The 23304-nt window shown below is 40.6% G+C and overlaps 1 protein-coding gene and 1 long non-coding RNA gene across 3 annotated transcripts; one reads left to right on the plus strand and one right to left on the minus strand.

The window, feature by feature from the left end:
- The first annotated feature begins 30 nt into the window (after window positions 1-30).
- Window positions 31-11428, plus strand: LOC138117078 (uncharacterized). 2 transcript variants are annotated; one of them, XR_011154494.1, is made up of 4 exons: window positions 31-82; window positions 1261-1486; window positions 5822-5909; window positions 6436-6626. It is a non-coding gene; the product is annotated as an uncharacterized lncRNA (long non-coding RNA). The 2 variants fall into 2 exon arrangements; XR_011154493.1 differs by lacking the exons at window positions 31-82; window positions 6436-6626 and adding an exon at window positions 10951-11428 and having other exon boundaries at window positions 1398-1486.
- Window positions 2409-21339, minus strand: TERB1 (telomere repeat binding bouquet formation protein 1). Its single transcript, XM_069027068.1, has 21 exons — window positions 21277-21339; window positions 19854-19911; window positions 18810-18920; window positions 18496-18624; window positions 17916-18047; window positions 17432-17492; window positions 17236-17351; window positions 16974-17096; window positions 16353-16505; window positions 15161-15292; window positions 13647-13772; window positions 12536-12693; window positions 11443-11798; window positions 9800-9861; window positions 8717-8809; window positions 6688-6858; window positions 6135-6215; window positions 4531-4644; window positions 4032-4144; window positions 3288-3497; window positions 2409-2747 (listed from the first exon to the last, which is right to left on the minus strand). The coding sequence occupies exons 1-21, from the start codon at window positions 21337-21339 to the stop codon at window positions 2718-2720; spliced, it is 2592 nt and encodes an 863-aa protein (XP_068883169.1). The 3' UTR covers window positions 2409-2717.
- Window positions 21340-23304: the final 1965 nt, after the last annotated feature.

Consider the following 23304-nt stretch of genomic DNA (forward strand, 5'->3'; position numbering starts at 1 on the left):
CGCGGGGCCGCCAGCGCCCCCTGCTGCCCGCGGCGCGCGGGAGCGGCAGCGGCCGGGCCGGGCAGCGCCGGCACCCGCTCAGGTACCTCCTCCTGACCCCCCGCACCCGCTCAGGTACCTCCCCGTGACCCCCCGCACCTGCTCAGGTACCTCCCCGTGACCCCCCGCACCCGCTCAGGTACCTCCTCCTGACCCCCCGCACCCGCTCAGGTACCTCCCCGTGACCCCCCGCACCCGCTCAGGTACCTCCCCCTGACCCCCCGCACCCGCTCAGGTACCTCCCCCTGAGCCCCCGTACCCGCTCAGGTACCTCCCCGTGACCCCCCGTACCCGCTCAGGTACCCCCTCCTGACCCCCCGCACCCGCTCAGGTACCTCCCCCTGAGCCCCCGCACCTGCTCAGGTACCTCCCCGTGACCCCCCGCACCCGCTCAGGTACCTCCCCGTGACCCCCCGCACCCGCTCAGGTACCTCCTCCTGACCCCCCGCACCCGCTCAGGTATCTCCCCGTGACCCCCCGCACCCGCTCAGGTACCTCCCCGTGACCCCCCGCACCCGCTCAGGTACCTCCTCCTGACCCCCCGCACCCGCTCAGGTACCTCCCCCTGACCCCCCGCACCCGCTCAGGTACCTCCCCCTGACCCCCCGCACCTGCTCAGGTACCCCCTCCTGAATCCCAGGTACCTGCCTTGGTACCTTCTCCTGGCCTTCCGTATCTGCTCTGGTACGTGCTCAGGTACCTTCTCTCGCACCTTCGGTAGCTGCCCCGGTAGTTCCCCTGCAGCCCCGCTCCCTGCCCTGCCGTGTCCCCGCGCGGTGCAGCCCCGGTGCCCGGCAGTGCCGGGCTCAGTGCGGGATCTGGGTGAGCACACGGTGTAAGTCGTTGCCGACTGGTCAAGCAATAATTGCCACCCAGTCCTCACACCCCTGACATCTGTTTGTCCAACAGAACCATGAAAGCACATCAGGGTTTTTGCAAACAGACTTCCCTGGGTGGTTTGTCGGTCATCCCAGCTTTTCAAAGTGCTGAAATACTGCCCTGGATGGCCCAACCAGCTTAAAAGTGACATCAACCATTCCTATGCAATTTTCTTTTTATGATGCCCATTACACGTGGATTTCAAAGCACTTGTGCAAGAAAATTAAACGGATCAAGACTGTAAAGTTGATCCATAGAAGAGCAAAAGACTGACTTGCACAAATTCACACCTCAGGTTTCTGCCTGCTCCTGGTCCCTGACTTCTCTTTTGGATCCCACCAGAATGTCCCAGCAGTGTCATTCCAGCTCTTGCCTTTCGAGAGGAGGTGAAGCACCAGCAGAGGCTGCCCAAAGAGGCAGCAGGAATTTCCTCCTTGAAGAGTCTCAGAACCTGACAAGGCACTGAGCAACTTGACCGACTTTGAACTCAGCCCTGCCCCAAAGAGGAGAGGAGACTAAAGGCTCCACAGGGCCTTTAGGCCACAACCTAAACTATATCTAAGCTGAGGTAAATTGTCAGTATTGTGATATTCTCACATTATGTCAAGTAAAGATTTACACCTTGCATATTTTAGCCACTTGAGACATATTTCAGGCCATGATAATGTGGATACTAACACACATTCAGCAATGGATGAAGTAACAGCTTGTCTGCACTAGGTTGGAGTCCTTGGAAAAACACCTGGAGTGTGTAGGGGACCCCAATGTCCTCGTTGTGGATAGTCCACCTCAGGAGCCCTTTTGGCTCTCACTCTCCACTGAAACTTGACCCTGCTGCTGGCAACAGCTCCACACAGAGACATCTTTTATAGATGTTGGAATATTTTAATAATAAAAACCCCCAAATTGCAACAGCTGAAAATATTAGAAAATGTATTTATTGTATCATTGTCATTGTCTTTAAGCCACATCAGTGAAAACCTAGTGCTAATACAATAACTAAACTTTTTTCCATAATAAATTAACTATTACTTCATCATTCCTTTATCAGAACAAGTAAAAAATACAACTGAAATACTAAGGCTATCAAGTTACCAAGGCTTTCACTAAAGCATCCTATAAAAATTGTGTAATTAGCAGAAATTCTAATTTCTGCTCACTTACTTGAAAAATACACCAAAAAACTGTCCAACTGTAAACAGAAGCCAAATTCTGTCATTACCTACTAAGTTCAACAGTGAGTACAGTATTTCTGTAACAATGAAAGATTTGCCTCCTCTGTGCAGCAGTGTTTAACCACACATTCAGTGTTTTCTGTCATAGATACATTTTTCTGCACATGCAGCATATTCAATGCATGACAAAATATTCCACCTGCTTTAAACATTTCACTTATTAAGAGGAAATAAATTCAGACACAACATTAACACCAGTTTCAGACATAAAATACTCATTTTTGCAATACAGCCATTTCTTACAAATGGTTACAAATGGTATAAAGCAAGCTACAAAAAGTTAAATCAAAAGTTGCATAAATCAAATGCTCAAGGTTAAATTAAGTTCCAAACTAATGTAATTTTTACTGATAGAGATTTTGTTGCCTAGGATAGCATCACTTAAAGAAATTGCCAAATTATGGTAAATTAAATTTACAATGCATAACAATTCTGTCACTTGTCACTGAAAAACAGGAGTCCAAGCCAACCTAAATTCTCCAAGGTTGTTCTGGCAATACCTCACTGCTACAAAGGCTGTTCTTGAACATTCTGCAATGAAATCCAAAGCACTCTCAGATGATGTTATTGATGTCCTTGTTGGTTTTTTTTCATCTATAAAATGGAGATGAAAGACACAATACCAAGATAAATGTTGCCCCAAATCACTGCACAATTATAGACCAGCTTTCAGTAGACAAAGGCTTGTCACTTAAACGCTCCCATGGTCTCCAAAGCACAGGAGCAATGCTCCCTGTGTGAGGGATGCATGGATTGACCACTGGGAAACTGCTGGAGAGGCTGTCACAGACCAACATCACAAAAGAGGCTGAACAGAGGGGAGACCAACCTCCTGATAAACAGGGATTCATTCAGAGTCCTCAACTGACACTCCCACTCTCTTTGTACCCTGTCAGGGGGCAGAGGCACGTTCCAAGGCTCTCTGATATTTCCCTACTTTAGTTCTCTCTCTCCAAGCACCGTCCCTGATGGAATTACACCAGAGACCATTCTCATGGGCACTGCACTGACACAGGCACAATCCCATGAATGCACATTCTGAAAGCCTGTCTTTATTTCTGCAAGGTAGTTCAGGGGCTAGTGATGAAAATGCTTACAGCATTTGCAGTTAGTAGAAAATCCAGTGATGAGTACCTGCATCTGTAACCTGTAGTACTTCTTGGAAAGGTCAACACTTGTCCGTCCTTTCTGGAAAGGGTAAGACCACAAAATCAAATTCCAGTGGTTGCCCATTTCTTTGACTCCTTTCAAAAGGCAGTTGATTTCTTCAGCTGTGAAATCTTTTCGGGCTCTTCTCTTGCTCAAAGGTCTCATGCTCATGGCCAGGGAACATATTTCATTGCTCTGAAAATAATTCTTTTGGTGTCATTAAGAATTATGAAAATTTACATACTATTTTGCATGTGGAGGTAACATATTACTGGCAATACAACCTTTAGTAGTTGTAAAGAAACAGTCACACTGTCGAGGGAACAATGGTTCTTCAAGGTTTCTTCACTGCCACCACTTACCAAAATACAGTACCTTTCCATGATCTTTATCTTCATTTCTGTTGTGCCTACATAGTTTATACTTTTAGCAGGTTTATTCCTTTAAGTTTCTGTTACTTCTATACTGTGCAAATTTTCATCAGTACAGAAGAAATCATACCTCCAGATCCATCATTCTGAAGAGATGTCAGCTGAAAAATGCTGAACTCAATTCAGGGATAAATCAGTATGACTGGAGTAGAACCAACACCAATATTTTTTTAATAAGGTTCATTTTGCTACTGGGCTCCTGTTAAAGGTGACTAAAAAAGAAACTGTGCAATTCATAGTGCTTTTATTTGGACACTTATAAATATGTGAGTGCATGATTAGGCTTTGCATAACTAACCTCATCTTTGTCAAGTGACTGTGTGCACGTTTCTTTTAAGTGCTGACATTTCTGGCTGCCCATCTCTTTGACTCTCTGTCTCTTCAGGTTAGCATCTTGGGTTTTTTGTAAAGCTATGAAATTGTGAACAAGGAGGCCAGTCAGTCACTTTAAACTAACTAAAATCTACTGAAAAACTGAATCTAAAATTGTAAAGGAGCATTTATTCTAATGAATCTGAATATGTAACTGTTGCTTTATTAGTAATATCTCATTCTCCTTAGATCTTTTTCTCATAACCCACATTAACCATAAGGATTATTTATGAATCAGAAGCAAATAATAGCGTTATTGATGTTCAAGTGGATTTCTATGAGTGAAAGTGTAACAGTTTATTTAAATTTTTAGCCATTTGTCTCCAATAACAATGACAGGTGCTTCTCTCAATGCCCTGACCTAAATGCAAGCACTGATCTTTCAGTTATGCATATTAGAGAATTAATTTTCTGGTAATACTCACACTTCCCATATGCAGGTGTCAAGTTATAGTTGTTAGTCCACCTAATATTTCTATTATGTTCATCTCTCTTTGAAGTATTAGATTTGTCTTTTCTACTTGGAGTCAAAAGAATGCCTTAAAAGAATAAACAATAAAACCCCAAACAATAAAACATTACTCATCTTTCTTAGAAAAAAAACCAAATGACAAAACACAAGTTATGTTTTAGGAATTAAAATTTAAGAGAGAACCATTTTTGAGCCATGCCACTAATCTGGTCTTGGAAGAAAGACTGGAAAATTCAGTTTACTTCAGTTTACTTCCACTTGCAGAAAATGTGTACTTGCTAAAGATAATACATTGCTGTAATGGATTTTCAAGAAGTTATACTGTTGCTTTGGCTGGGCTTTTTACATTTTAAAATACTTTAGTGGCTTTCATAAGACAAATTAATCAACTTCTGAATCTGAAGGGGAAAAATATAAATAAATTTAAAAATCAACCCACTAGCTTTTACTGGGCATTAATTAAATAAAATAACCATGTAAACAAGGCTTTTGAAAATAAGAGTACCAAAAATTAATTTCTGGTGGGAATTTCAAAATTCAAATTTCAATTCTCATTTCAAAAGAGAATGCTCTTTAAAGGAATATTGATGTTTTAGAATTTAAGTAATGATAGAGAACTGCTTCAGCCTACTTTAAAAATCCTGGTCATCAGTCATAAGAAGCAGTGTTGGTTATGAGGTGATGAGTGTAGTAGGTGTGACTGTAGTTGGAGATCTGCAGGTACCCACTACACTTTCTGAAAACAATTTCTGGTGAGTTATGTAAAAATATAAGGGAAGAAATATAACCATTAACATTTTTGCTATCTTAGAGAATAACATCTGTAAAAGATGAGTTTTCTGTTACCAATGGGGCAGTTGTGCATTATAAACAACACCAGGTTTCATGGGCAACTGATGGTTCTGCAAACACAGGGATCCCAAATTGCACTGCAGAAACTGATGGGATTTATATTCACTTTTCCATCTCTGCCCTGTTAATAACATTTCATAACAAATAAGTAGATAACAAGTAAATAGATCTGTACTAATTTCCTGATAGGTTTTTTTAGGTTACTTGCTCTAGAGCTGCTGCACAGGTTCAGGGTTCCCCTTATAGCTGTTCAGCTCCTTGGCAGAGCTCCCAGCAGGAACAGGAATGGGTCTAATGGAACAACATGGCTGGAACTGCATAATGGAGTGGTGCTGAATCCAGGAGCAGGCAGCTGAACTTGCTCTGAGCCTGACTAAACCTCTCCATTTCAGAAATCCATGCCACAAAACTGAGAAATACCAAATGCCATGGAAGTGACCCTGACATTACTCAAAACAGGATCAACACAGCAAGTGCCAGGTAACTTTGCAGTGCAATAATGTGCATTACACAATTTCATTATTATAGAATATGCATTTTCTGGCCTTATAATATACAGATTATTCTCAGAATCTAGAGTTAAAAAAAAAAAAAGAAAAGAACCCCAACATAATTTCCTGTCCACAGCCTCCCATGGTAAAGTTCTGCAAAAAAATTAAGAGACAGTAAGGGCTTTTCACATCAATTTCCAAACCAAGCCCTTACTTTGGAAGCTATCCTTTTTGCTCCTAAAAGTTGACACTTCTTTATGCAACCTGTCTTTCTTCACTGGGGCCAGCAGCATTTCTGGAAAATATAAGATGAACACCAGTACAAATGCCAGTATGTAATAACTTTAATTTTCAAAATTCCTCCTTTAAACCAGAGAAATATAGAATGTGTTCTATTTAATTCATTAGGAATGATCTTAGACCTGCAAGTATGTAATATTAGAATGAAATTACCTTGTTATGATGTCATCCATCTACTCACACTTATTTCAACTTAATACATTCCCTTCCCTCAGGACTTGCCTATTTCTGCTAAGACATGAGAATCTCATCAAAGCCTATTACAAGCATCTGTCACCATGGCATGAAACACACAAGATCCTCAAAACAGAAGTGGCCAGTTCAGATCTCACTTAGTACAAATCATTGTAAATCAAATTCCATGAGTGAGTTTAAAACAGCAAGACAAGCAGAAGCAGATAAAAAAGTTCAGAATTTTGAATGCAATTCAAAGTAATGGTTGCAAGTACTGAAAACAAACTCCATACTTTGGTGAGTTGCAGATGTGCTGCTGTTAGCAGCAGCCACTTTGCGGAGTTCCCTTCGGTATCTCTCTTCAGCTTCCAGGATGACTCTGTGGTGGAAACACCTGTGCAGGCAACTCTGTAACATCTTGGTGAAGGTTCTACTGTTGAAGGACAGTCCTCCTGCTGTACACCCTGGGAAAAATAGGGGATTGTAGAAATAGCAATCACAGCTTCTAAAGAAGCCACCACAAAGTTCAGTTTTGCATTTTGCTCACTAGGATCATTTTGACTTCAGGTTTTCCATATTCATGTCATTTTTATGTGCCTTCTTGAAATACTTTGTATTTGCTCTCTTAAAAAAAATTGTTTTCAACATTTTATGGAAGCAAGTTATACTGCACTTCCAGTCCAGAAGTACTGACTGAGGCACAGATCCTCTACAGAAGTAAAAATATTGGTGGGATGGGAAGACACAGGCCTCAGTTCCATTTGCACTTCATCCAGGAGCCAAAATATATATATATTATATACTTTTTTTTTTTTTTTTTGAAACTTCATGTTGTTACACTTACCTGTATTAACCTTAATCAACAGTAAGTCTAGTTTAGGCATGAATTCCCTCATAGGAAGCCTTGCTGTTCATTTTTGAGGACATTCCTAGGGTAATTTATGGTTTAGTTATCCTTGGATGTCTCACAGTTAAGTTACATCAGCTGAAGGAGGACTTGTGTGAGGAGTCACAGGAAGGGCACAGGTCCACATCTGTAATGTTCTACCTTAAGATAAAGCAGTGCTAAAGCTCAGGTTGAATTTAGTTTGACAACTCAGATAAAAATAATGTTCAAAGGTGTGTTATGGGGTGCTTTGGGGTTTCTTTGGTTTTCTGTGGGTTTTTGTTTTGTTGGGGTTTTTTAAATAAAGAAACATTGACTTGATTACAAAATGCACTCACAAACCCAGAGTACCAGCAGCATTCTCAGGACCTACTGATGGAGCAGGTTGAGGAAGTAGAACCTAGGTAACTGGGCTGTAGTCATGGATTGCCATAAAACTGCCTGCCTGTACTTCACAGCAGTGAGGCAGAGAGAACAGAGGGGCTGCAGAATAGTGGCTTAGCCTAATACAGGCTTAGCAGGAGGACAAATGAGGGAAATGAGCAGGGCTACATGTTCTTCCTCCCTCTTTGCAACCAGAGAAAGGAGGAAAACACCTGCTCAAGTATTCTTCTAATTAGGGGGTCATCTTTTAAGCTACTCTATGTTCTGTTTGTCAGTAAACCCACACTATTCCATGGACCAAAACTGCAATATGTCAGCTTTATTTCAATATTTATCTTTTATTTTAGAGGTAGAAAAAGGGAAGGGAAGGGAAGGGAAGGGAAGGGAAGGGAAGGGAAGGGAAGGGAAGGGAAGGGAAGGGAAGGGAAGGGAAGGGAAGGGAAGGGAAGGGAAGGGAAGGGAAGGGAAGGGAAGGGAAGGGAAGGGAAGGGAAGGGAAGGGAAGGGAAGGGAAGGGAAGGGAAGGGAAGGGAAGGGAAGGGAAGGGAAGGGAAGGGAAGGGAAGGGAAGGGAAGGGAAGGGAAGGGAAGGGAAGGGAAGGGAAGGGAAGGGAAGGGAAGGGAAGGGAAGGGAAGGGAAGGGAAGGGAAGGGAAGGGAAGGAAAGGAAAGGAAAGGAAAGGAAAGGAAAGGAAAGGAAAGGAAAGGAAAGGAAAGGAAAGGAAAGGAAAGGAAAGGAAAGGAAAGGAAAGGAAAGGAAAGGAAAGGAAAGGAAAGGAAAGGAAAGGAAAGGAAAGGAAAGGAAGCAGCATTTTTTATTTTTATTACATTACATTACATTACATTACATTACATTATTTATTTATTTATTACATTACATTACATTATTTATTTATTACATTACATTAATATTATTACATAAGAGGTGATAGAACAGATGTGTTAAAATTTCTGTCAAGTCAATCCACTTACTGCACTGCTGAGCCTTTAAGGCTTCTCCTATGTACTTCTATATACTTCTATGTATGGAGAGAAAGATCTACAATAATATTTACCTGAACACCTTAAATCTGCTATTTTATGGGATGAAGATGTAGCTGAAGTATTTCTGACTTCCTCAGTTTTCTTTGAGCAGAATGAATGTTGATCTAAATGAGGGAGGAAAAATGTCACTAAGAAAATGTAACCTATCTTTTGCCATGGTAATCATGCATAGCACACCTACATTCAACTGCATTTTCTATTTGTAGATTATTAAAGTTTAATTAACATAGCAGAAAATCTAAATGAAATTCCTCAAGTTCAATGCATCACATTCACATATTTGTAAATCCAGAATAACCATGTTCAATTCAGTGTTTTTTCATCACTCTCCCATAGGATATTACATCAACTTGAGCACAGCAAATTAACCCTGTAAACCCATATTGCTTAACTAAGCCCTATAAACTTTTATTTCTCATTGGAATCAGATGCTGTAAAATGTGATGTACTGGAATAATACATATTCTCAGATAAGCAGGTGTGGCCTGGAGATCAGCTTGTCACCTGTAAAGCTCCCATTCTGGCTAATTCTAATCTAATGAATACCTAGCAATTTTATAAATTAACAGGAAACTAAACAGTGAATAAAGATTTGATTGAACAGATCCCAGTTCTGAAATAAATGAATCAGACTAGGATTAATGCAAATCTGAAAAGCTTCTCTCTTAAACACATGTTCAACATGTAGGAACAGCATCAGGCAAAAGTCACTCTCACAGGCAGGTTCTATCCCCTGCTGCACAGACACAGGACCAAACCTGCATTTTCTATTAGTGGCTTTCACTGGTCAGTACAGATTAAACACTAAACTTAATCTCTGATACATTCATTTGAATAGTTAAAATCAATTTAAAAAAAAAGAAAGCTAAAATGTATTAGAAGAAAAGTAGAATAACAGTTCTCCTGGTAAAATTGTGTACAGTATAAAATTCCAACACTGCAAACCAGTTAAAGAATATTACACACAATGCACTCTCTGTCATCTAATGATACATAACAAGTGATAAAAAGTAGTGATAAACATACACAAAGCTAATTAAAATCTCATTAAGAACAAAATCAGCTCAGAAAGGAGTATGTGTAGCTATTTGTACCTGATGTGCACGTCTGTTTCATATTTCTAACAGTCTCTGCTGGTTGTTTAAATAACTGTTCACTGGGAAGATCAAAATGTGAACAAATTAAAAACAATAAAACAATTAAAACAACATACATTTACCTGCAAATGAATGCACACACTTCAAGGGCACAAAAGAAACAATCAAATATATAAAATCAAATATATACAAGAGAAAACTCTAAAAAAATTATTCTAATTATCCCAAGTTACTGGGCTTCTGGTACCCAGCATGTAATCAGTGCATGTTAAAACCTGTTTGCCAGAGATCTGTGGTTGGCATTCCTTGCAGTCTGTTCAGCAGGGAGTGCAGAGCTTTCAAGGGGTGCTGCTTTCCAGAGGAATTTGCAATCCTGATTCACATAAGGATTACCTGGTGCACATAAAGCTTTCACAAAGTCTTCAGAATACTGTAGCCTTCACTATTTGTAGCAAAAGCTCCAAAAGATAATTAGGTTTCTTCTTTTCTTGCACTGATTAACTTCTGTGCAACCAACACACTGCTGTGATACCCTGATTGAGGATTTTTGTGTCACTGACTCCCTCTGAAAGCTGCAGGAGCAAGGAGCCTGGCCCATGGTTACCTTTCAGTAATTCCTGTGTTCACACAAACACATGTTCAAGGAGAGACTTTTTTTTTAATGATGTCTTAATAGTTTTGTGCTTCAGAGCCCAGAACAACAAATAAAGAAGCTGTGTGAAATTATGCTAACCAGTAGCAAAACAAGATTTACCTGAATGTACCATGGTAATTTCTGTGGTAGTTGCAAAGTAACAATATAATACCAGGAAACTGCATAGAGCAAGGTGCAGCCAGACACATACAAAAAAGCACAATAAAAATGTGGAACTCAAAAAGCCCAAAACAAAACATAAAACTCCCCCAAAAATGTCATTTTGGTGATACTTTCCCATTGACTGTCTTGCAGGATATTCCAGATATAAACTCAAGAGAATGGAATCTGTATTTATGATTGCAAGTTGGCTATAAATAATTTTGGGTTTATCAAGTGTAAAGAGATCCATAAGAAGCAATAGAAAAAGAGGAAAATTAGCATTTGTGTGAGAGCAAGGAGCAAGAGAACAGAGAATGACTCAACAGGGCTGTTCCTTTCTCTTCCCATGCAGGGCAGCAATGGAACACGAGGGGAGAACAGCAGAGGTGCTGAAACTTTGTTCCCTACTTTGCAGACACTTCAATTTCAAAATTTTTCTGAGCAGTTCTCTACCTGTTGTTTTCCTAGTGCGTGCACATTACAGAAACCATTGTGGTTTTGTCCAACCAATGGATTAAATCTTGATCTGTTACATCAGTGAGAACTTTGGGGCAAAAGCCAGGAATGATTTTCACCACTATGCTGAAAACATGCCCTGAAACAGGCTCTCTGTACAACACCACCACTCAGAGAAAGAGATCAGGAGCTTTTGTTACTACAATGACCATAAGCTTTGATCTGTGACCTCAAAAACACTTTCACAGCATAATCTCTAGTGGGCCACCAAAAGGCTATGTCTTTTCTCTAGAAGGAAAAGATAGTAACAGATAATTTAAAAGGCTGACATTCAGCTTGGAAATTACTGAAGAAAAACAATATTTCTGCTTAGGTGTAAGATTCTTACCCTGCTTGAAGACCAGACTGATTTTTTACACAAGCAGTTTTTCCATTTATACTGTGACTTTGAGGTACACTGTCTGTTTGCAGCTCAGTAACTGAACATGGATTATTCCTCTGTTCAGTTTGTCTGGTAGGAGCTGCATCCGTAGTGTTCACTGTTTCATTTTTTTGTGGAGCAGAAGTTGCAGATGGAGCAAGAACCTGATTATTCAACTTTGAGGTCAATTGTGGACAACAGACTTCTTTATATGTTCTTTCTGTGTGCATCTTTGGATCAGCAGGATTCACTTCATGGGATTTTAATGCTTCAGAATTGGCTACTGAAGATTCATCTACAAGTATTTCTTCTTGCACTCTTCCCTGCATTGAAAAATACTGGTTAGTGACTATATGAGCTCTGTAAAAATGCTAAATAAATCTAGTAACATGATTAACTAGATAGTGTAACTCTGAGGGTAAAGCAAATTCCAGAGAAGCTTCAGGAAACCCCCTGACCGAGCTGAGAGCCGACAGGACAGCAATGCCACTGAAGGTGCTGAAGGGATACTTACTAAGTGGTAATTTCAGACTGAAGCAATGAATTTGCTACTAATGCAAGGCACTGCTAGAACTTAAGATCCATCTAAATAACTCATAAACTTGCTGTTCCAAACCCACAGATACTTAGCAGCTATAAAGCACAAGGGAAATATGAAACAACTTTATCTCAGCTTATGTTCACATTTTCCTTTATCATCTATCCCACCCCAGCTGTACAACCCTGAGCATTTCATGCATGCAAATATTAAAATTATAGGTTTGAATGTCCAGCAATTAAAAATAAATTCAATTTCTTCTTTTTCTGTCTTGTAGAAAATCTGGTTTTACAATAAAATAGAATACTTCATAAAATAGAGATGCCTCCATTCTCTGCACACCTGTAACTTGGCCTGATCTACAATAATGATAAAAGTTGCAGGTTGCAGTTTCATACAAATCCAATGTTTTTCCTGGTGTTTCTGCTCCCATTGAAATTATCTTAAAGGTTTACTTTCTCTTTCTCACTAAACTCCGGAAAGATGTGATTAGTTTTATCCTATTTTGGTAAATAGGCCAACCTCATCATGCTCTTTTTCCATCAAGTTTATTCTGTGTAAAATTTCTTTTGCTTTCTTCCAGTAGTCTTGTAGACATCTTTTTCTGACTTGCACACCCAACTCGTCTGCATTGTTCACATTTAATGAGTTATCATATGATTTCAGAGACAACTGCTCAGCTTTAAAATATAAAACATTAATATTTAAAAATTTATCAATTAACATCTCAGAAAGTATTTATCATATTTTAGTGGGTGACAGCCCCAATAATTTAATGCAAAATAACAATTTTAATAAAACTTAAATTTATACATAAATGTTAGCACACTTCAAATATAAGCTGCAGTTACAAGAGGTGAGCTTGCAATTACAGTTACTATAAACTGTTTGCACAATGATGCTGTGGGAAAAAAGATTTTTTCATTGATTTAAACCTAACCCTATAGGTTTTTAACCAGTATGAGTCTCTGCTTTTTCAAAAAGCAGTTCCATCTTAATGGACACTACAAATCCCCACACCCTCTCAATCTTACACAAAACTCTCAGTTATGCTGTCAGCACAACAATGTAGATACAGGTTTGTTTTTTACTAAATAGGAATTGAATACCTTCCATGCTCTGTTTCATTGGTAGTATTGTACAAATAATTAATAAAAGCTTGGTGTACCTTAAAATAAGGGTGTATTTCAAAAGAAGGGCGTACTTCAAAAAGAAAGATCAGGATTTCTTAACACTGGAAATTAATGTAGTCACAGTGATTTCAGGCTTGATTGTCTCCTGGTTTATTTGCTCTCTCTAGTGGTACATCCCCAGGAAGAGAGCATCCATGGGGTGTTAAATGACAATGTTAGTATTTTCCACAGAATTTCTAGATGGGAAAGCTTTTAAGAACTGGCCCTACATGGAGAGGTTTCACAAATGCATTATTGCAACATCACTGGAATTTTTACTTCTCTTTTTCTGCCTAAGACAGTTCTTCATTGCAAATAGGCAACTTTCTCTGCAGAAAACAAACATCTCTTGGAGTACACAGAATTACAAAGCTGCCACAGTTAAAATCACTTAGGGAGTCAGCAGAACACAGAGATGGAAATACTCACTGTCATTTTTAAAGCAAAAACAGCAAGCTTACTCATTTTTTTGCAGTTCTGCAGCACAAAAGTAGCAGCTTTGATGAGTTCCTCATCCTGAGATTCTGTCAATACCTGAATCATAAGTGGCAGACCATTGTTCTGGAGCAGTTCACACTGGTTTTCTTCTACAACAGGACATGGTAAAGGAAAATAGGCTGGTTTCAGCCTCAGACACCTTAACCTCACAGTAATTTTAAGAGCTAATAGTAGCAACTTTCCGTAAGTTTCTGTAGAAAAAGAGATTTGCATTACAGACCTGAGCCTGCTGCAATGACCCAGCAGGAGAGCTTTACACCACACAGGATGATTTGACAAGAACTCTAATTGCTGTAAGAAAACTGAAGGATGACTGAGACAAATTATATGATGGAGTTGCAAGCTCACTTAATTGTGGCCTAAAACATTCGAATTATGACTTCTCTTCCTCCATTACCTGCTCTTGGAGTAGATAATGCTACATTTCTGTAAGCCCTAAGATGTAGAAATATCAAAACCTTAAAGTTTATAATTAGCAAAACTCTAATAAAATTAGTAGTTTAATCCTGCTCTAGCCAATCTGTCCCTCATTTACTATGTAATTAGCTAATTTTTTAAATTGTGATCTCATTTGCATACGTATTCATAAAACTGGTAACTTGCTAAAAAAGTTTTCTTGTTTAAACTTAATTCTAGAAAGAAAATATTTTTATTTTGACAGCGTTGACATTTTAAGAGAAGCTTTTATTCTGTTGGTTTAATCATTTTTCTATTCAAAAGACATTTTCCATTAAGCCTTGTTTCAATTAATTCTTCATGAAAAAATGTCTTTTAAAATAAATTTATGACCTATTGAGCTAAGTATTGCACATTATTGGCACTCAGAGGATGAAAATTAATCAGAATTTTTGAACATAATCCCCTTTTCTTGTTTATCTGAACATACATGAGAAAAAAACAGTAGTACAAATGAACTTCCCTTTCTATTTGCCTGTACTACCATAAATACCAACTGAAGTGCTATATTTTTGGTATGCTTGATATGCCCAAGAAATGCTTGGGCAAGCCCTAAGGAACATGACAAAAAAACATTTCAGGGCTACCTACTGCTTATGTGACTTCCAAACCAATGCTCTTACATGGCTTTTACAAATATTACTGGCCTTGTAAGCAGTGGACAGAAGCTGTATGCACCAAGGATCATGAAAAGAGAGCTCAGGACAACTCATTTGCTCTATCTGGATTGTAGCAGTTTTCAGGTCTGGGTTCATTATTCCCTGTGATCCCTAAGCTCAGCTCTGAGTTCTTGCATATTAGTCTACTTCTTTAAAGCTATTAAAGACACTTCCTACTAACAAGCTTTAAAATGTAAAGATGGAACATTATAAAAACCTTTTTTTTCCAAATATTAACATTATCTTATTTAATAGAACTCTCCCTTCCGTTCCAGTCTTGATGAAGTGACACCACTGGAGGAGTCGGTGTATGAAAACTTAGGAGAAGCTGACAGAAAGAAAAAAGAAAAAGCAAATCTTACCACAAACTTCAGTACAGTGTCCAATTGTTAGAATAATACTGATTTTTTCTCCTGTGTTCAGTGTCTCATTGGACAGCAGCTTCAGCAGCTCTGACACAGTGTGATACTTTGCCAAGACAACACCCATGGCAGCTGTTTGTTAAAACAATTGGAAGGAAAAGAAACTAGATAATAAGTGTGTAGGAATCATCCAAGTATAAAATGCTGGGGTTTGAGGAAACTCTAGAGACCCCTCCAAAGCCTTGGACCTGCTCAGCCCTGTCCTGCTCTGCCTTTCACTTTAACACTTCAGATTACCACATCCCTCCTGTGCTGCTCCCAAATCCAACCCTGCCATTCCTCCCAGCTCCATGGAGATGTGGTAGAAGATAATGATAAACAAGGGCTTTGCACTGTGCAAGTTTTGGAGATCTCTGCTGAGTTTCTCCATATCCTCTATCAGCTCCAGTATAGGGCCAGAAAGAGTTGAATAAGCTTTGACACAGAGTGTCTGCCACAGAAAGAAGGGCAAGCCCTTCCTGAAACTGGGAACATCCATGCTGAGGCCTAATCCTGTCACACACCGACTGACTTGAAACTACACTCAGAACTAGTGCAGGGTTATGCTTTTAAACTTTTGTGAACTTCCATTTTAAGCTCTTATGGCAGAAGTGTCAGGTACACAAACGATGACCACAGCACAGATTTGTCAGGAACACAGGTTTCTCCAAACCTTCTGATGGAATACACAAGACCTCATTGGGAGAGCACTACCCAGCCAGCAAATCAGAGCAGATGTGTGTTCTGCAGAAATAGCACATTTGTTCAGCTCCACCTCTGAGTTACTAAAGCTTCCTAAAGCTACACAATTTATTATTCAGGCACAGGCCTAACTCCGGGATCCAAACTGACTGCCATGCCCAGTGCTCAGCTTTACCTACCCAAAACTAGCTCTAGCATCTTATTTTTAATTTTCAGTAGGGTTTAAATTTCACTGTGTTTATTTCAGCAATAATGGGAAAGTAATCCACCTCAGATGAACTGAATCACTCCCCATTTACACCTTTGAATTCTAAAAAAATCTGCAACATCCACGGGGATGTATATAACTTAACTGCCTTTAAGCATCCATTTATAAAACTCTTCCACCAACACGAGACTTTAAAAATTGCATTTTAGAATTATCATAGATAAAAAATGTCTTTTCACTCACAGTTATTAGCAATGCAGGCATCCAGAGTCTTTGTTACTACCACTGCAAGTTTCATGCTCGAGTGACTCAAACAGGAATCATGCATAAGCTCAAGGAGAACTTTGGCTAATGTGTCCAATCCTCCAATAGAAACAAAATATTTCTGTACGTATGCTTAGTGAAAAACAGAAAAAATGTGATTTAATACAGTTTGCAAAATTTTTTAGCATTTTACCAAGTAAGTTTATCACAGTTTTTCTGTCATTGCATTTCTTGTACAACAGAAGCTGGATATATATTAATCTCAAGAAATGTAGTAACTGCATATAAAATAGTAACAGGAAACAGTGACCCTAATATGCACATACAAATGGCAAACATCTTGCCTGAGTTCTACCTAAGTCACTGTTTTCAGTCATGTAATAATGACTTTTATTTAGAAATACTTTTAATCAAAGCAGCTTCCAAATAGTTGTTACTGACCTTATGAAATGCAACCAGTTTGGTGGAATACAGTTGTCAAAGTTGGAAGAACAGTAAGTGACTTTGTAGAGATTGACAAGAAAGAAAAAACCATTTAACTCTCTAATTAAACTTACTTTTAACAAATGCAAAACTGTGTAAAGCTTGAGGTGCACTTACAGTTATTTGCAACTGTGAGACCAAGAAATGAGCAAATGGGACGAACTATCTCAGGCTCTGTGCAACTCTCAAGCCACTCTTTGGCATAGGGAAAAACTGAGCAGCAAATGTTTTGATTATCTTCTGGAAAAATAAAAACAAAGGACCCCAAATCAAAATGTAATGAAATGAAATTTCAGCTGAACAGTAAAAATGAAACCAAAGGATTACCAGTTTCAAGAATAACTTTAAACTTCTTTCACAATTGTTAGGGAAAACGTACCATTCTGGGGATTGTTCACACAGGCACAGAGAGTGCTGCACACTGAAGACCAGAGCTGATAGCAGGGATCAGTATTTTCATTTGACAGATTCTTCTCAAAGGTGGGGAGAGTTGTTCTGTTAAGGACAATGCAAACAAGTCCCAAAGAGTCAAGGCAACATAACTGCTAACCAGTCTGTTATCTGTCTGTGGTTACCTGAATAACTGCAGCAGCAGGCTGATGCAGCCTGTATCTCTGACATAGGTTTGCCCATTTTCTAAAAGAGAACACACACAAGACTCCAGAGACAAATGCAAATGCAGACAAAATCTTAACATCAAGTTTAATTTACATACATACATTCCCTTTACCGAGTACATATCCTCCCCAGAAGAAATACAAAATCATATCAACATACTGGGAAAAACACCTTTCTATGTCTGGTTTTTCTATACACTCTCAGAAACTACGGGTTTGCATCTGCAAACTGTATTTTTAGAGCTAAAGCATGTTCTGCTGTTTAAGGAAATCCCAGTGAGCAATGACCTACTTAGACAATTCAGGTTCAGTTACATGCAAACATTCATCTTTATAAATTAAATTTACCAAAACATTACGCATCAAATGTTCCAAATTTTGTACTGAAGATTGGCAAATAGAAAAAGAGTGTTGTTGTAACACAGAAAAGAACCCAACTTACTGTTATTTGAAACCAGTACTAAGATGACATAAACAGACATTCTTTTCAAGTTCACACCAGAATCCTTTTTAATTAAAAACAAAATGAGGTCTTCAAACAATTCAGAAGTACACAAAGTCTGTTGACAATACACTGAAAATAGAAAGTGAAAACCATTAAGTCCTAAAGTAAGCCACTCATAATCCTAAACTATTAAGTCTCAGTCGTGGCCAGTATGTGGCGAGTGGAGACAAGGCAGGACAAGTGAGGGCTTCCCCCTGCAGTGAGTTCTACACCAGTCAGGACCCTGGCAAGCTTTGGAACAATCTAGGAGTCATTTAGCACTTGCTGCTGAGGGAGAGGGGGAGTACGGGTGTGTCTGGTAATTTGAAGACATCCTTTGTGCACGAATCAACAAGGCATTGATCAAATCTGGGGATGGACAGTGGAACTGGGCACCTTTATTGCCCCTTGCTCCAACTGACAATCTTGTAGTCTCGTTTTGTGAGACCAAAAAAAAAAAAAGGAGACAAAGCACAACCACTAGTAATGACAGGGGGCCAAACGCACTCAGAAATACAAAAAATATTATTTTTATTACCATTACTCTCTATAATAATCCCCAATGTAAATAAAGCTGCTTCCTTTACTATGCAATGAACACTCGACTTGGCAAGGTCATTTATAAACATCAAACCACCAATTTCTCGGAAGTATTCACTTGCTTCACCTACAAGAGAAAAAAAGAACAAAAACTTTTGCTTTTGCTTCTCTGCAAAACAGAAGACTTCTAAGATTTTTCCACATCTCAAACCTTATATCCTTTAGACAACACTTTTACAGTGCCCATCAGTTTCTTAACATACATGGTGAACATAAATGAGTGCATTGCTTCTAAGGAAAAGCATTTCTTACTGTTTTGTTGACAAATGGAATAGATAGTGATCAAAGCCTCTTTCTGAGACACAGGGCAGTCCATCTGATATTTAAGGCATTCAAGCAGTAAGTTCAGATCTGTTTTCACATCTAGGAGCAAACACAAAACACTTCATTAAAATTGTTATATTTGCTATATATTAATCTATTCAGTATTAGAAGAAACCTGTCCAAAATGTAGTATGTACACGTATTTTTAAAAAGGGGGGAAAAGTGAGCCACAATGGAGCTACATCACTTCTATTCACCCACAAACAACAAATACACCTAGCCTAGAAATATTTCTGTCCACAGTTTGTTATTTGAACATGATTTCCTTTGTTAGAGTAACAGCCTCCTTTTAATATTTCTGGCCTTTAATTACTAGTTAACTGTTAAGTGTGATGTAAGCTACTAAATATTAAATTCACAATTGCAAGGTGCATTAAGTGTAAATAATGCACGACAATTAAAATATTCAGAGTGCAACACAGTTGAAAAATCTATAGAGTAGTAAGGAAAGAGTCCAACAGCACAAGGTTGCTCCATGGTACTGAGTTACAAGAGATAAATCATGCACCACAGCAGCAGAGCCCTCAATCAGGTGGTTAGAGAGGCAGCACAAAGTATTCTCTGGGCACCTACATACAACCCTAGGTGGGTAAACAACCTTGGAAAATCTGTTTCTTAGTCTTTGGGGTATAATAAAAAGACTTTTTGATAATTATTTGCAATAGTACACAGCAGGTATTGTATATTGTAAACCCTTGTAAGATTTGGGGCTTCTGAAAGTTAAAATACAATAAAAATGTGGATAAATATTAGCAAATTTTTTTTAAAAAGTGACTTTGTGGTGGTGTGCTTTACTACTTGTAAGTAATTGGATTTACCCTTTATATATCCAATACAGCATCCAAAATTCGGCAACTAGGAAAAGGAACATTTTCCCAAGAGCACACCACCCCATGACAGGCCTATCACAGTCTACTAAAACTTTGTAAAATTGATGCAGATTATAATGACAAATTATATTACATATCTTACCACACTGATTTTTCTGCACACTTTGAGTGTTCATTTTTGTTTTATCTCTGTTCTTGTTCTACAACAGCAAGGAAAAAAGTGTTTTCAGTTCTGTTCAGTTTAGCAGTTTTTATAGTGTCTGCAGAATAAATGACATCATTTTTCTAAAATGCACTCTTTCCAGTTTTCTGCCTTTACTCTGTCATCTGACACACACATACAGTTTAATGTATTCTTGCATGGCAAGGTTCTCCTTTGGCAATAGATTATTTTATAATAACCCTGCATTTGTAACTACTGCGTTATCATCTTTTGAAAGTGGACACTCTGCAGGAATCAGGTAATTCCATGTTACCACTGAGGGACAGACACTGTTAATGTCCCTGTCAGTAAAGGATATCCCCTGCTCTGTGTCACTGATCACAACAAAGCCGATCCAATTTTCCTTACAATAGAGGCCAACTTTCCCATCAGCCAACAAGTGGCACTCAAGTAATGTTACTTAGGGGGTGAACACTATAAAACACTCAGCCTTCTGCTGCTCAAGGAGCCACTAAACCATCAGTGTTGTTCTAGTGGTACTGATCAAACCAAAGGCAATGAGCACAGAGACATATTCCTTACACTAAAAATTTATTTTAATTCACCAAAGACATTGTCACATTACATGAACCACGTAACCCACAAAACCCCACATCACTGATTCTTCACAAACCCACTGTGGCAGCCTCTGAGAGCTGAGCAGCAGTGACACTCAGGTTTGGAGGCAGAAGGATGGTCCCTCAAACATACCCCAAGTCCCAAACACAAAAGGTTTGATGCAAGCATCACAGTAACCTATTACAATTTCTCAAAAAATTACTTAGCTCCAGGTAGAAACTTTAAATCAGTGGTGAATCCAGCTTAATAATGGATTAGCTTTCTTTCTCAAAGTGGAGCAAAGGCTGGAAGCAGTATCAGTGTCATCTTAATGAAGACAGCCAGCCCTGCTTTCTGTTTAGATTTACTGATTGTCCCCATTCCCTTGCTGCTTCCATTGGAGAGGGAGAATTTAGAGAGTTCATCTCCCTTAACTTTTCAGAAGTGATAATAGACACGCATTTCATTTTCCTGCAAATCCAACCCTGCCACAACAGGGAAAAGCGTGCAAGCCCTCTTCACCTCTTTTTGTCCTACTGCTACAACCCTGCCAGCCTAAGAGAAAACAAAAACCACCCTAACAAAAGGAGGGCTGTAAAAATGAGTTCACTCTGGAGCTAATTGCATTTCAGAAGAGTTTAATTTAATACGTGTTTATACAATTATACAATATAGGAAGCACAAGGGGTTAAAACCCTATGTATACAAGGACACATCTTGACCTTGCCTGGATCTTTTACTTTTGCAACCTACACGAAACAGTATTTATACTCCAGCCTACGTTAATTAGACGCAAATAGCTCACCTCTGTTGGTGCATCACAGGGCAAGGTGGAAAGACAAACAACTATATTTGCTTCAACAAACATCTGGCAAATGTTGCATATAAAACAGATTACCTCTTCTCCATCAGTCATGGAAAAGAACCCAGTAACATCCCTTCAAACCTCAAAAACCACTCCTGGGAAGTGTAGGTCTGTCAGTGTGTGTGTTCAGCAGCACTAGAGCACATGGCTGGCACGGTCAGTAGACTAGCCGGCCTCGGTGGGATTTATCCTTTGAAACCCAGGGACCAAACCCCAAAGAATGGGGAAGTCCGGATTGCTGGCGTCCTGTGGAAATCAAACCCCACAGAGGCAGCCGAGGCCGTGAGGACGCTGTGCTGTGGAACAGGACTTGGGGGTGTTCTGGCCTATTTCAGCTCCCTCCCACCCCTCCTCGCTCAGATGAGCTGTGTGTGATTTACAGCTCATTATTCGAGCTCCACTTTGAAGTCTTAACAAGCACTCCAGATCAGCCCAAATACAAATAGGAAAGAACAAAGAAAAAAATATTTTTAAAGGGGCGGGAGGAGGGGCGGGAGGAGGGGCGGGGGGGGGGGGGAGTGGCGGGAGGAGGGCAACAGTCGAAAGATGAAACGCCAGCTGCATCCTTCTGTGGCAGGGCTGGGGAGTCCCGAGGGGGGAAATGGGGCACGGCTCAGGTACCTGCGATCCGGCGGCGCGGCTGGCTCCGGGCAAACCCCGAGGCGAGGCGGGTGCCGGCTGCCGAGCACTGCCCGCCGGGCTGAGGGCTGGGAGCTCCGGGCTGAGGGGGAGCGGCGGCCCCGCCGGGCTGAGGGCACCGCCCGGCCTGGCCCCTCAGGAGCCGCCGCAGCGCCCCTCGAGCACCTCAGGGCGCGGCCGCCCTCGAACTCGGGACAGCCCTGAGCCTTCCCCTCAGCCAGGCGGGAAGCACTTGGAATTGTAGAATCGTCTGGGATGGAAAAAATCTTTCACACCAGTTCAACCGTCAGCCCAGCACTACCACTGCGAACCCTAAACACTAAACTATTTCCCAGTGTCAGATCCAGAGGCCTCTTAAAAACCTCCGGGGATGGCGACTCCACCACCTCCCTGGCCAACCAATTCCCAGGCCTGAACACCTGAACAGTGAAAAAAATCTAATCTGAATTTCATCTTTCAACTTGAGGCCGTTTCCTCTGGTTCTTACTGCAGGCACGGCAGAAGAGACCGGTCCCACTGCACTGCACACTCCTGTCAGGGAGTTGGAGAGCGCGATGCCCCTCCCGAGCCTCCTCCAGATGGAACAAACCCAGCTTCCTCAGCTACTCCTCATGGGACGCTTTCTCAACCCTTCATAAGCCTTGTTGCCCTTCTCTGGACACGCTCCAGCCCCTCAATGTCCTTTTTCACGAGGGGCCCGGAGCTGGACGCAGCACTCAAGGTTTGGCTCCCCAGTGCCCAGCACAGAGGGACAGGCCCTGCCCTGGTCCTGCTGCCCACACTAGTGCTGATACAGGCCAGGTGCCGCTGTCCTGTTGCCCACTTGGGCACACCTTGGCTCATACCGAGGCAGCTGGTGACCTGCAGGATGTGGCACTTGGCCTTGTGGAACCTCGCACCGTTGTCCTTGGCCCATTGATCGAGTCTGTCCCAGTCTGGCAGCAGAGCCTTCCCGTCCTCCAGCAGATCCACACTCCCACCCAACTGGCTGCAAATTTACTGAGGGTGCTCTCAATCCCCCCACACAAATCATCAATAAAGGTGTTAACCAGGACCAGCCCCAGAACAGAGCCCTGGAGAACACAATTCAGTGCAGCTCGGTTTGCATACTCTGCAGCTGGAGGCTGCAATGCCCCCACAACAGAAAGAGCTGCCATCCCTTGGCCTTGGCTACACACACAGGTGCAGGAAAAAAACCTTTTACTAGGTGAATACAGCTGGCAGAACCAAACTTTCAGGCACACACTCCCTTTCCCTAATGACCCTGAACTCTATAAAAGGTATTTCACCTTCCAGCTCTTCACACCATTGGATCCTCAGACCATCAGA

This window comes from Aphelocoma coerulescens, chromosome 11 (genome assembly GCF_041296385.1).
Source record: "Aphelocoma coerulescens isolate FSJ_1873_10779 chromosome 11, UR_Acoe_1.0, whole genome shotgun sequence".
Classification (NCBI taxonomy): domain Eukaryota; kingdom Metazoa; phylum Chordata; class Aves; order Passeriformes; family Corvidae; genus Aphelocoma; species Aphelocoma coerulescens.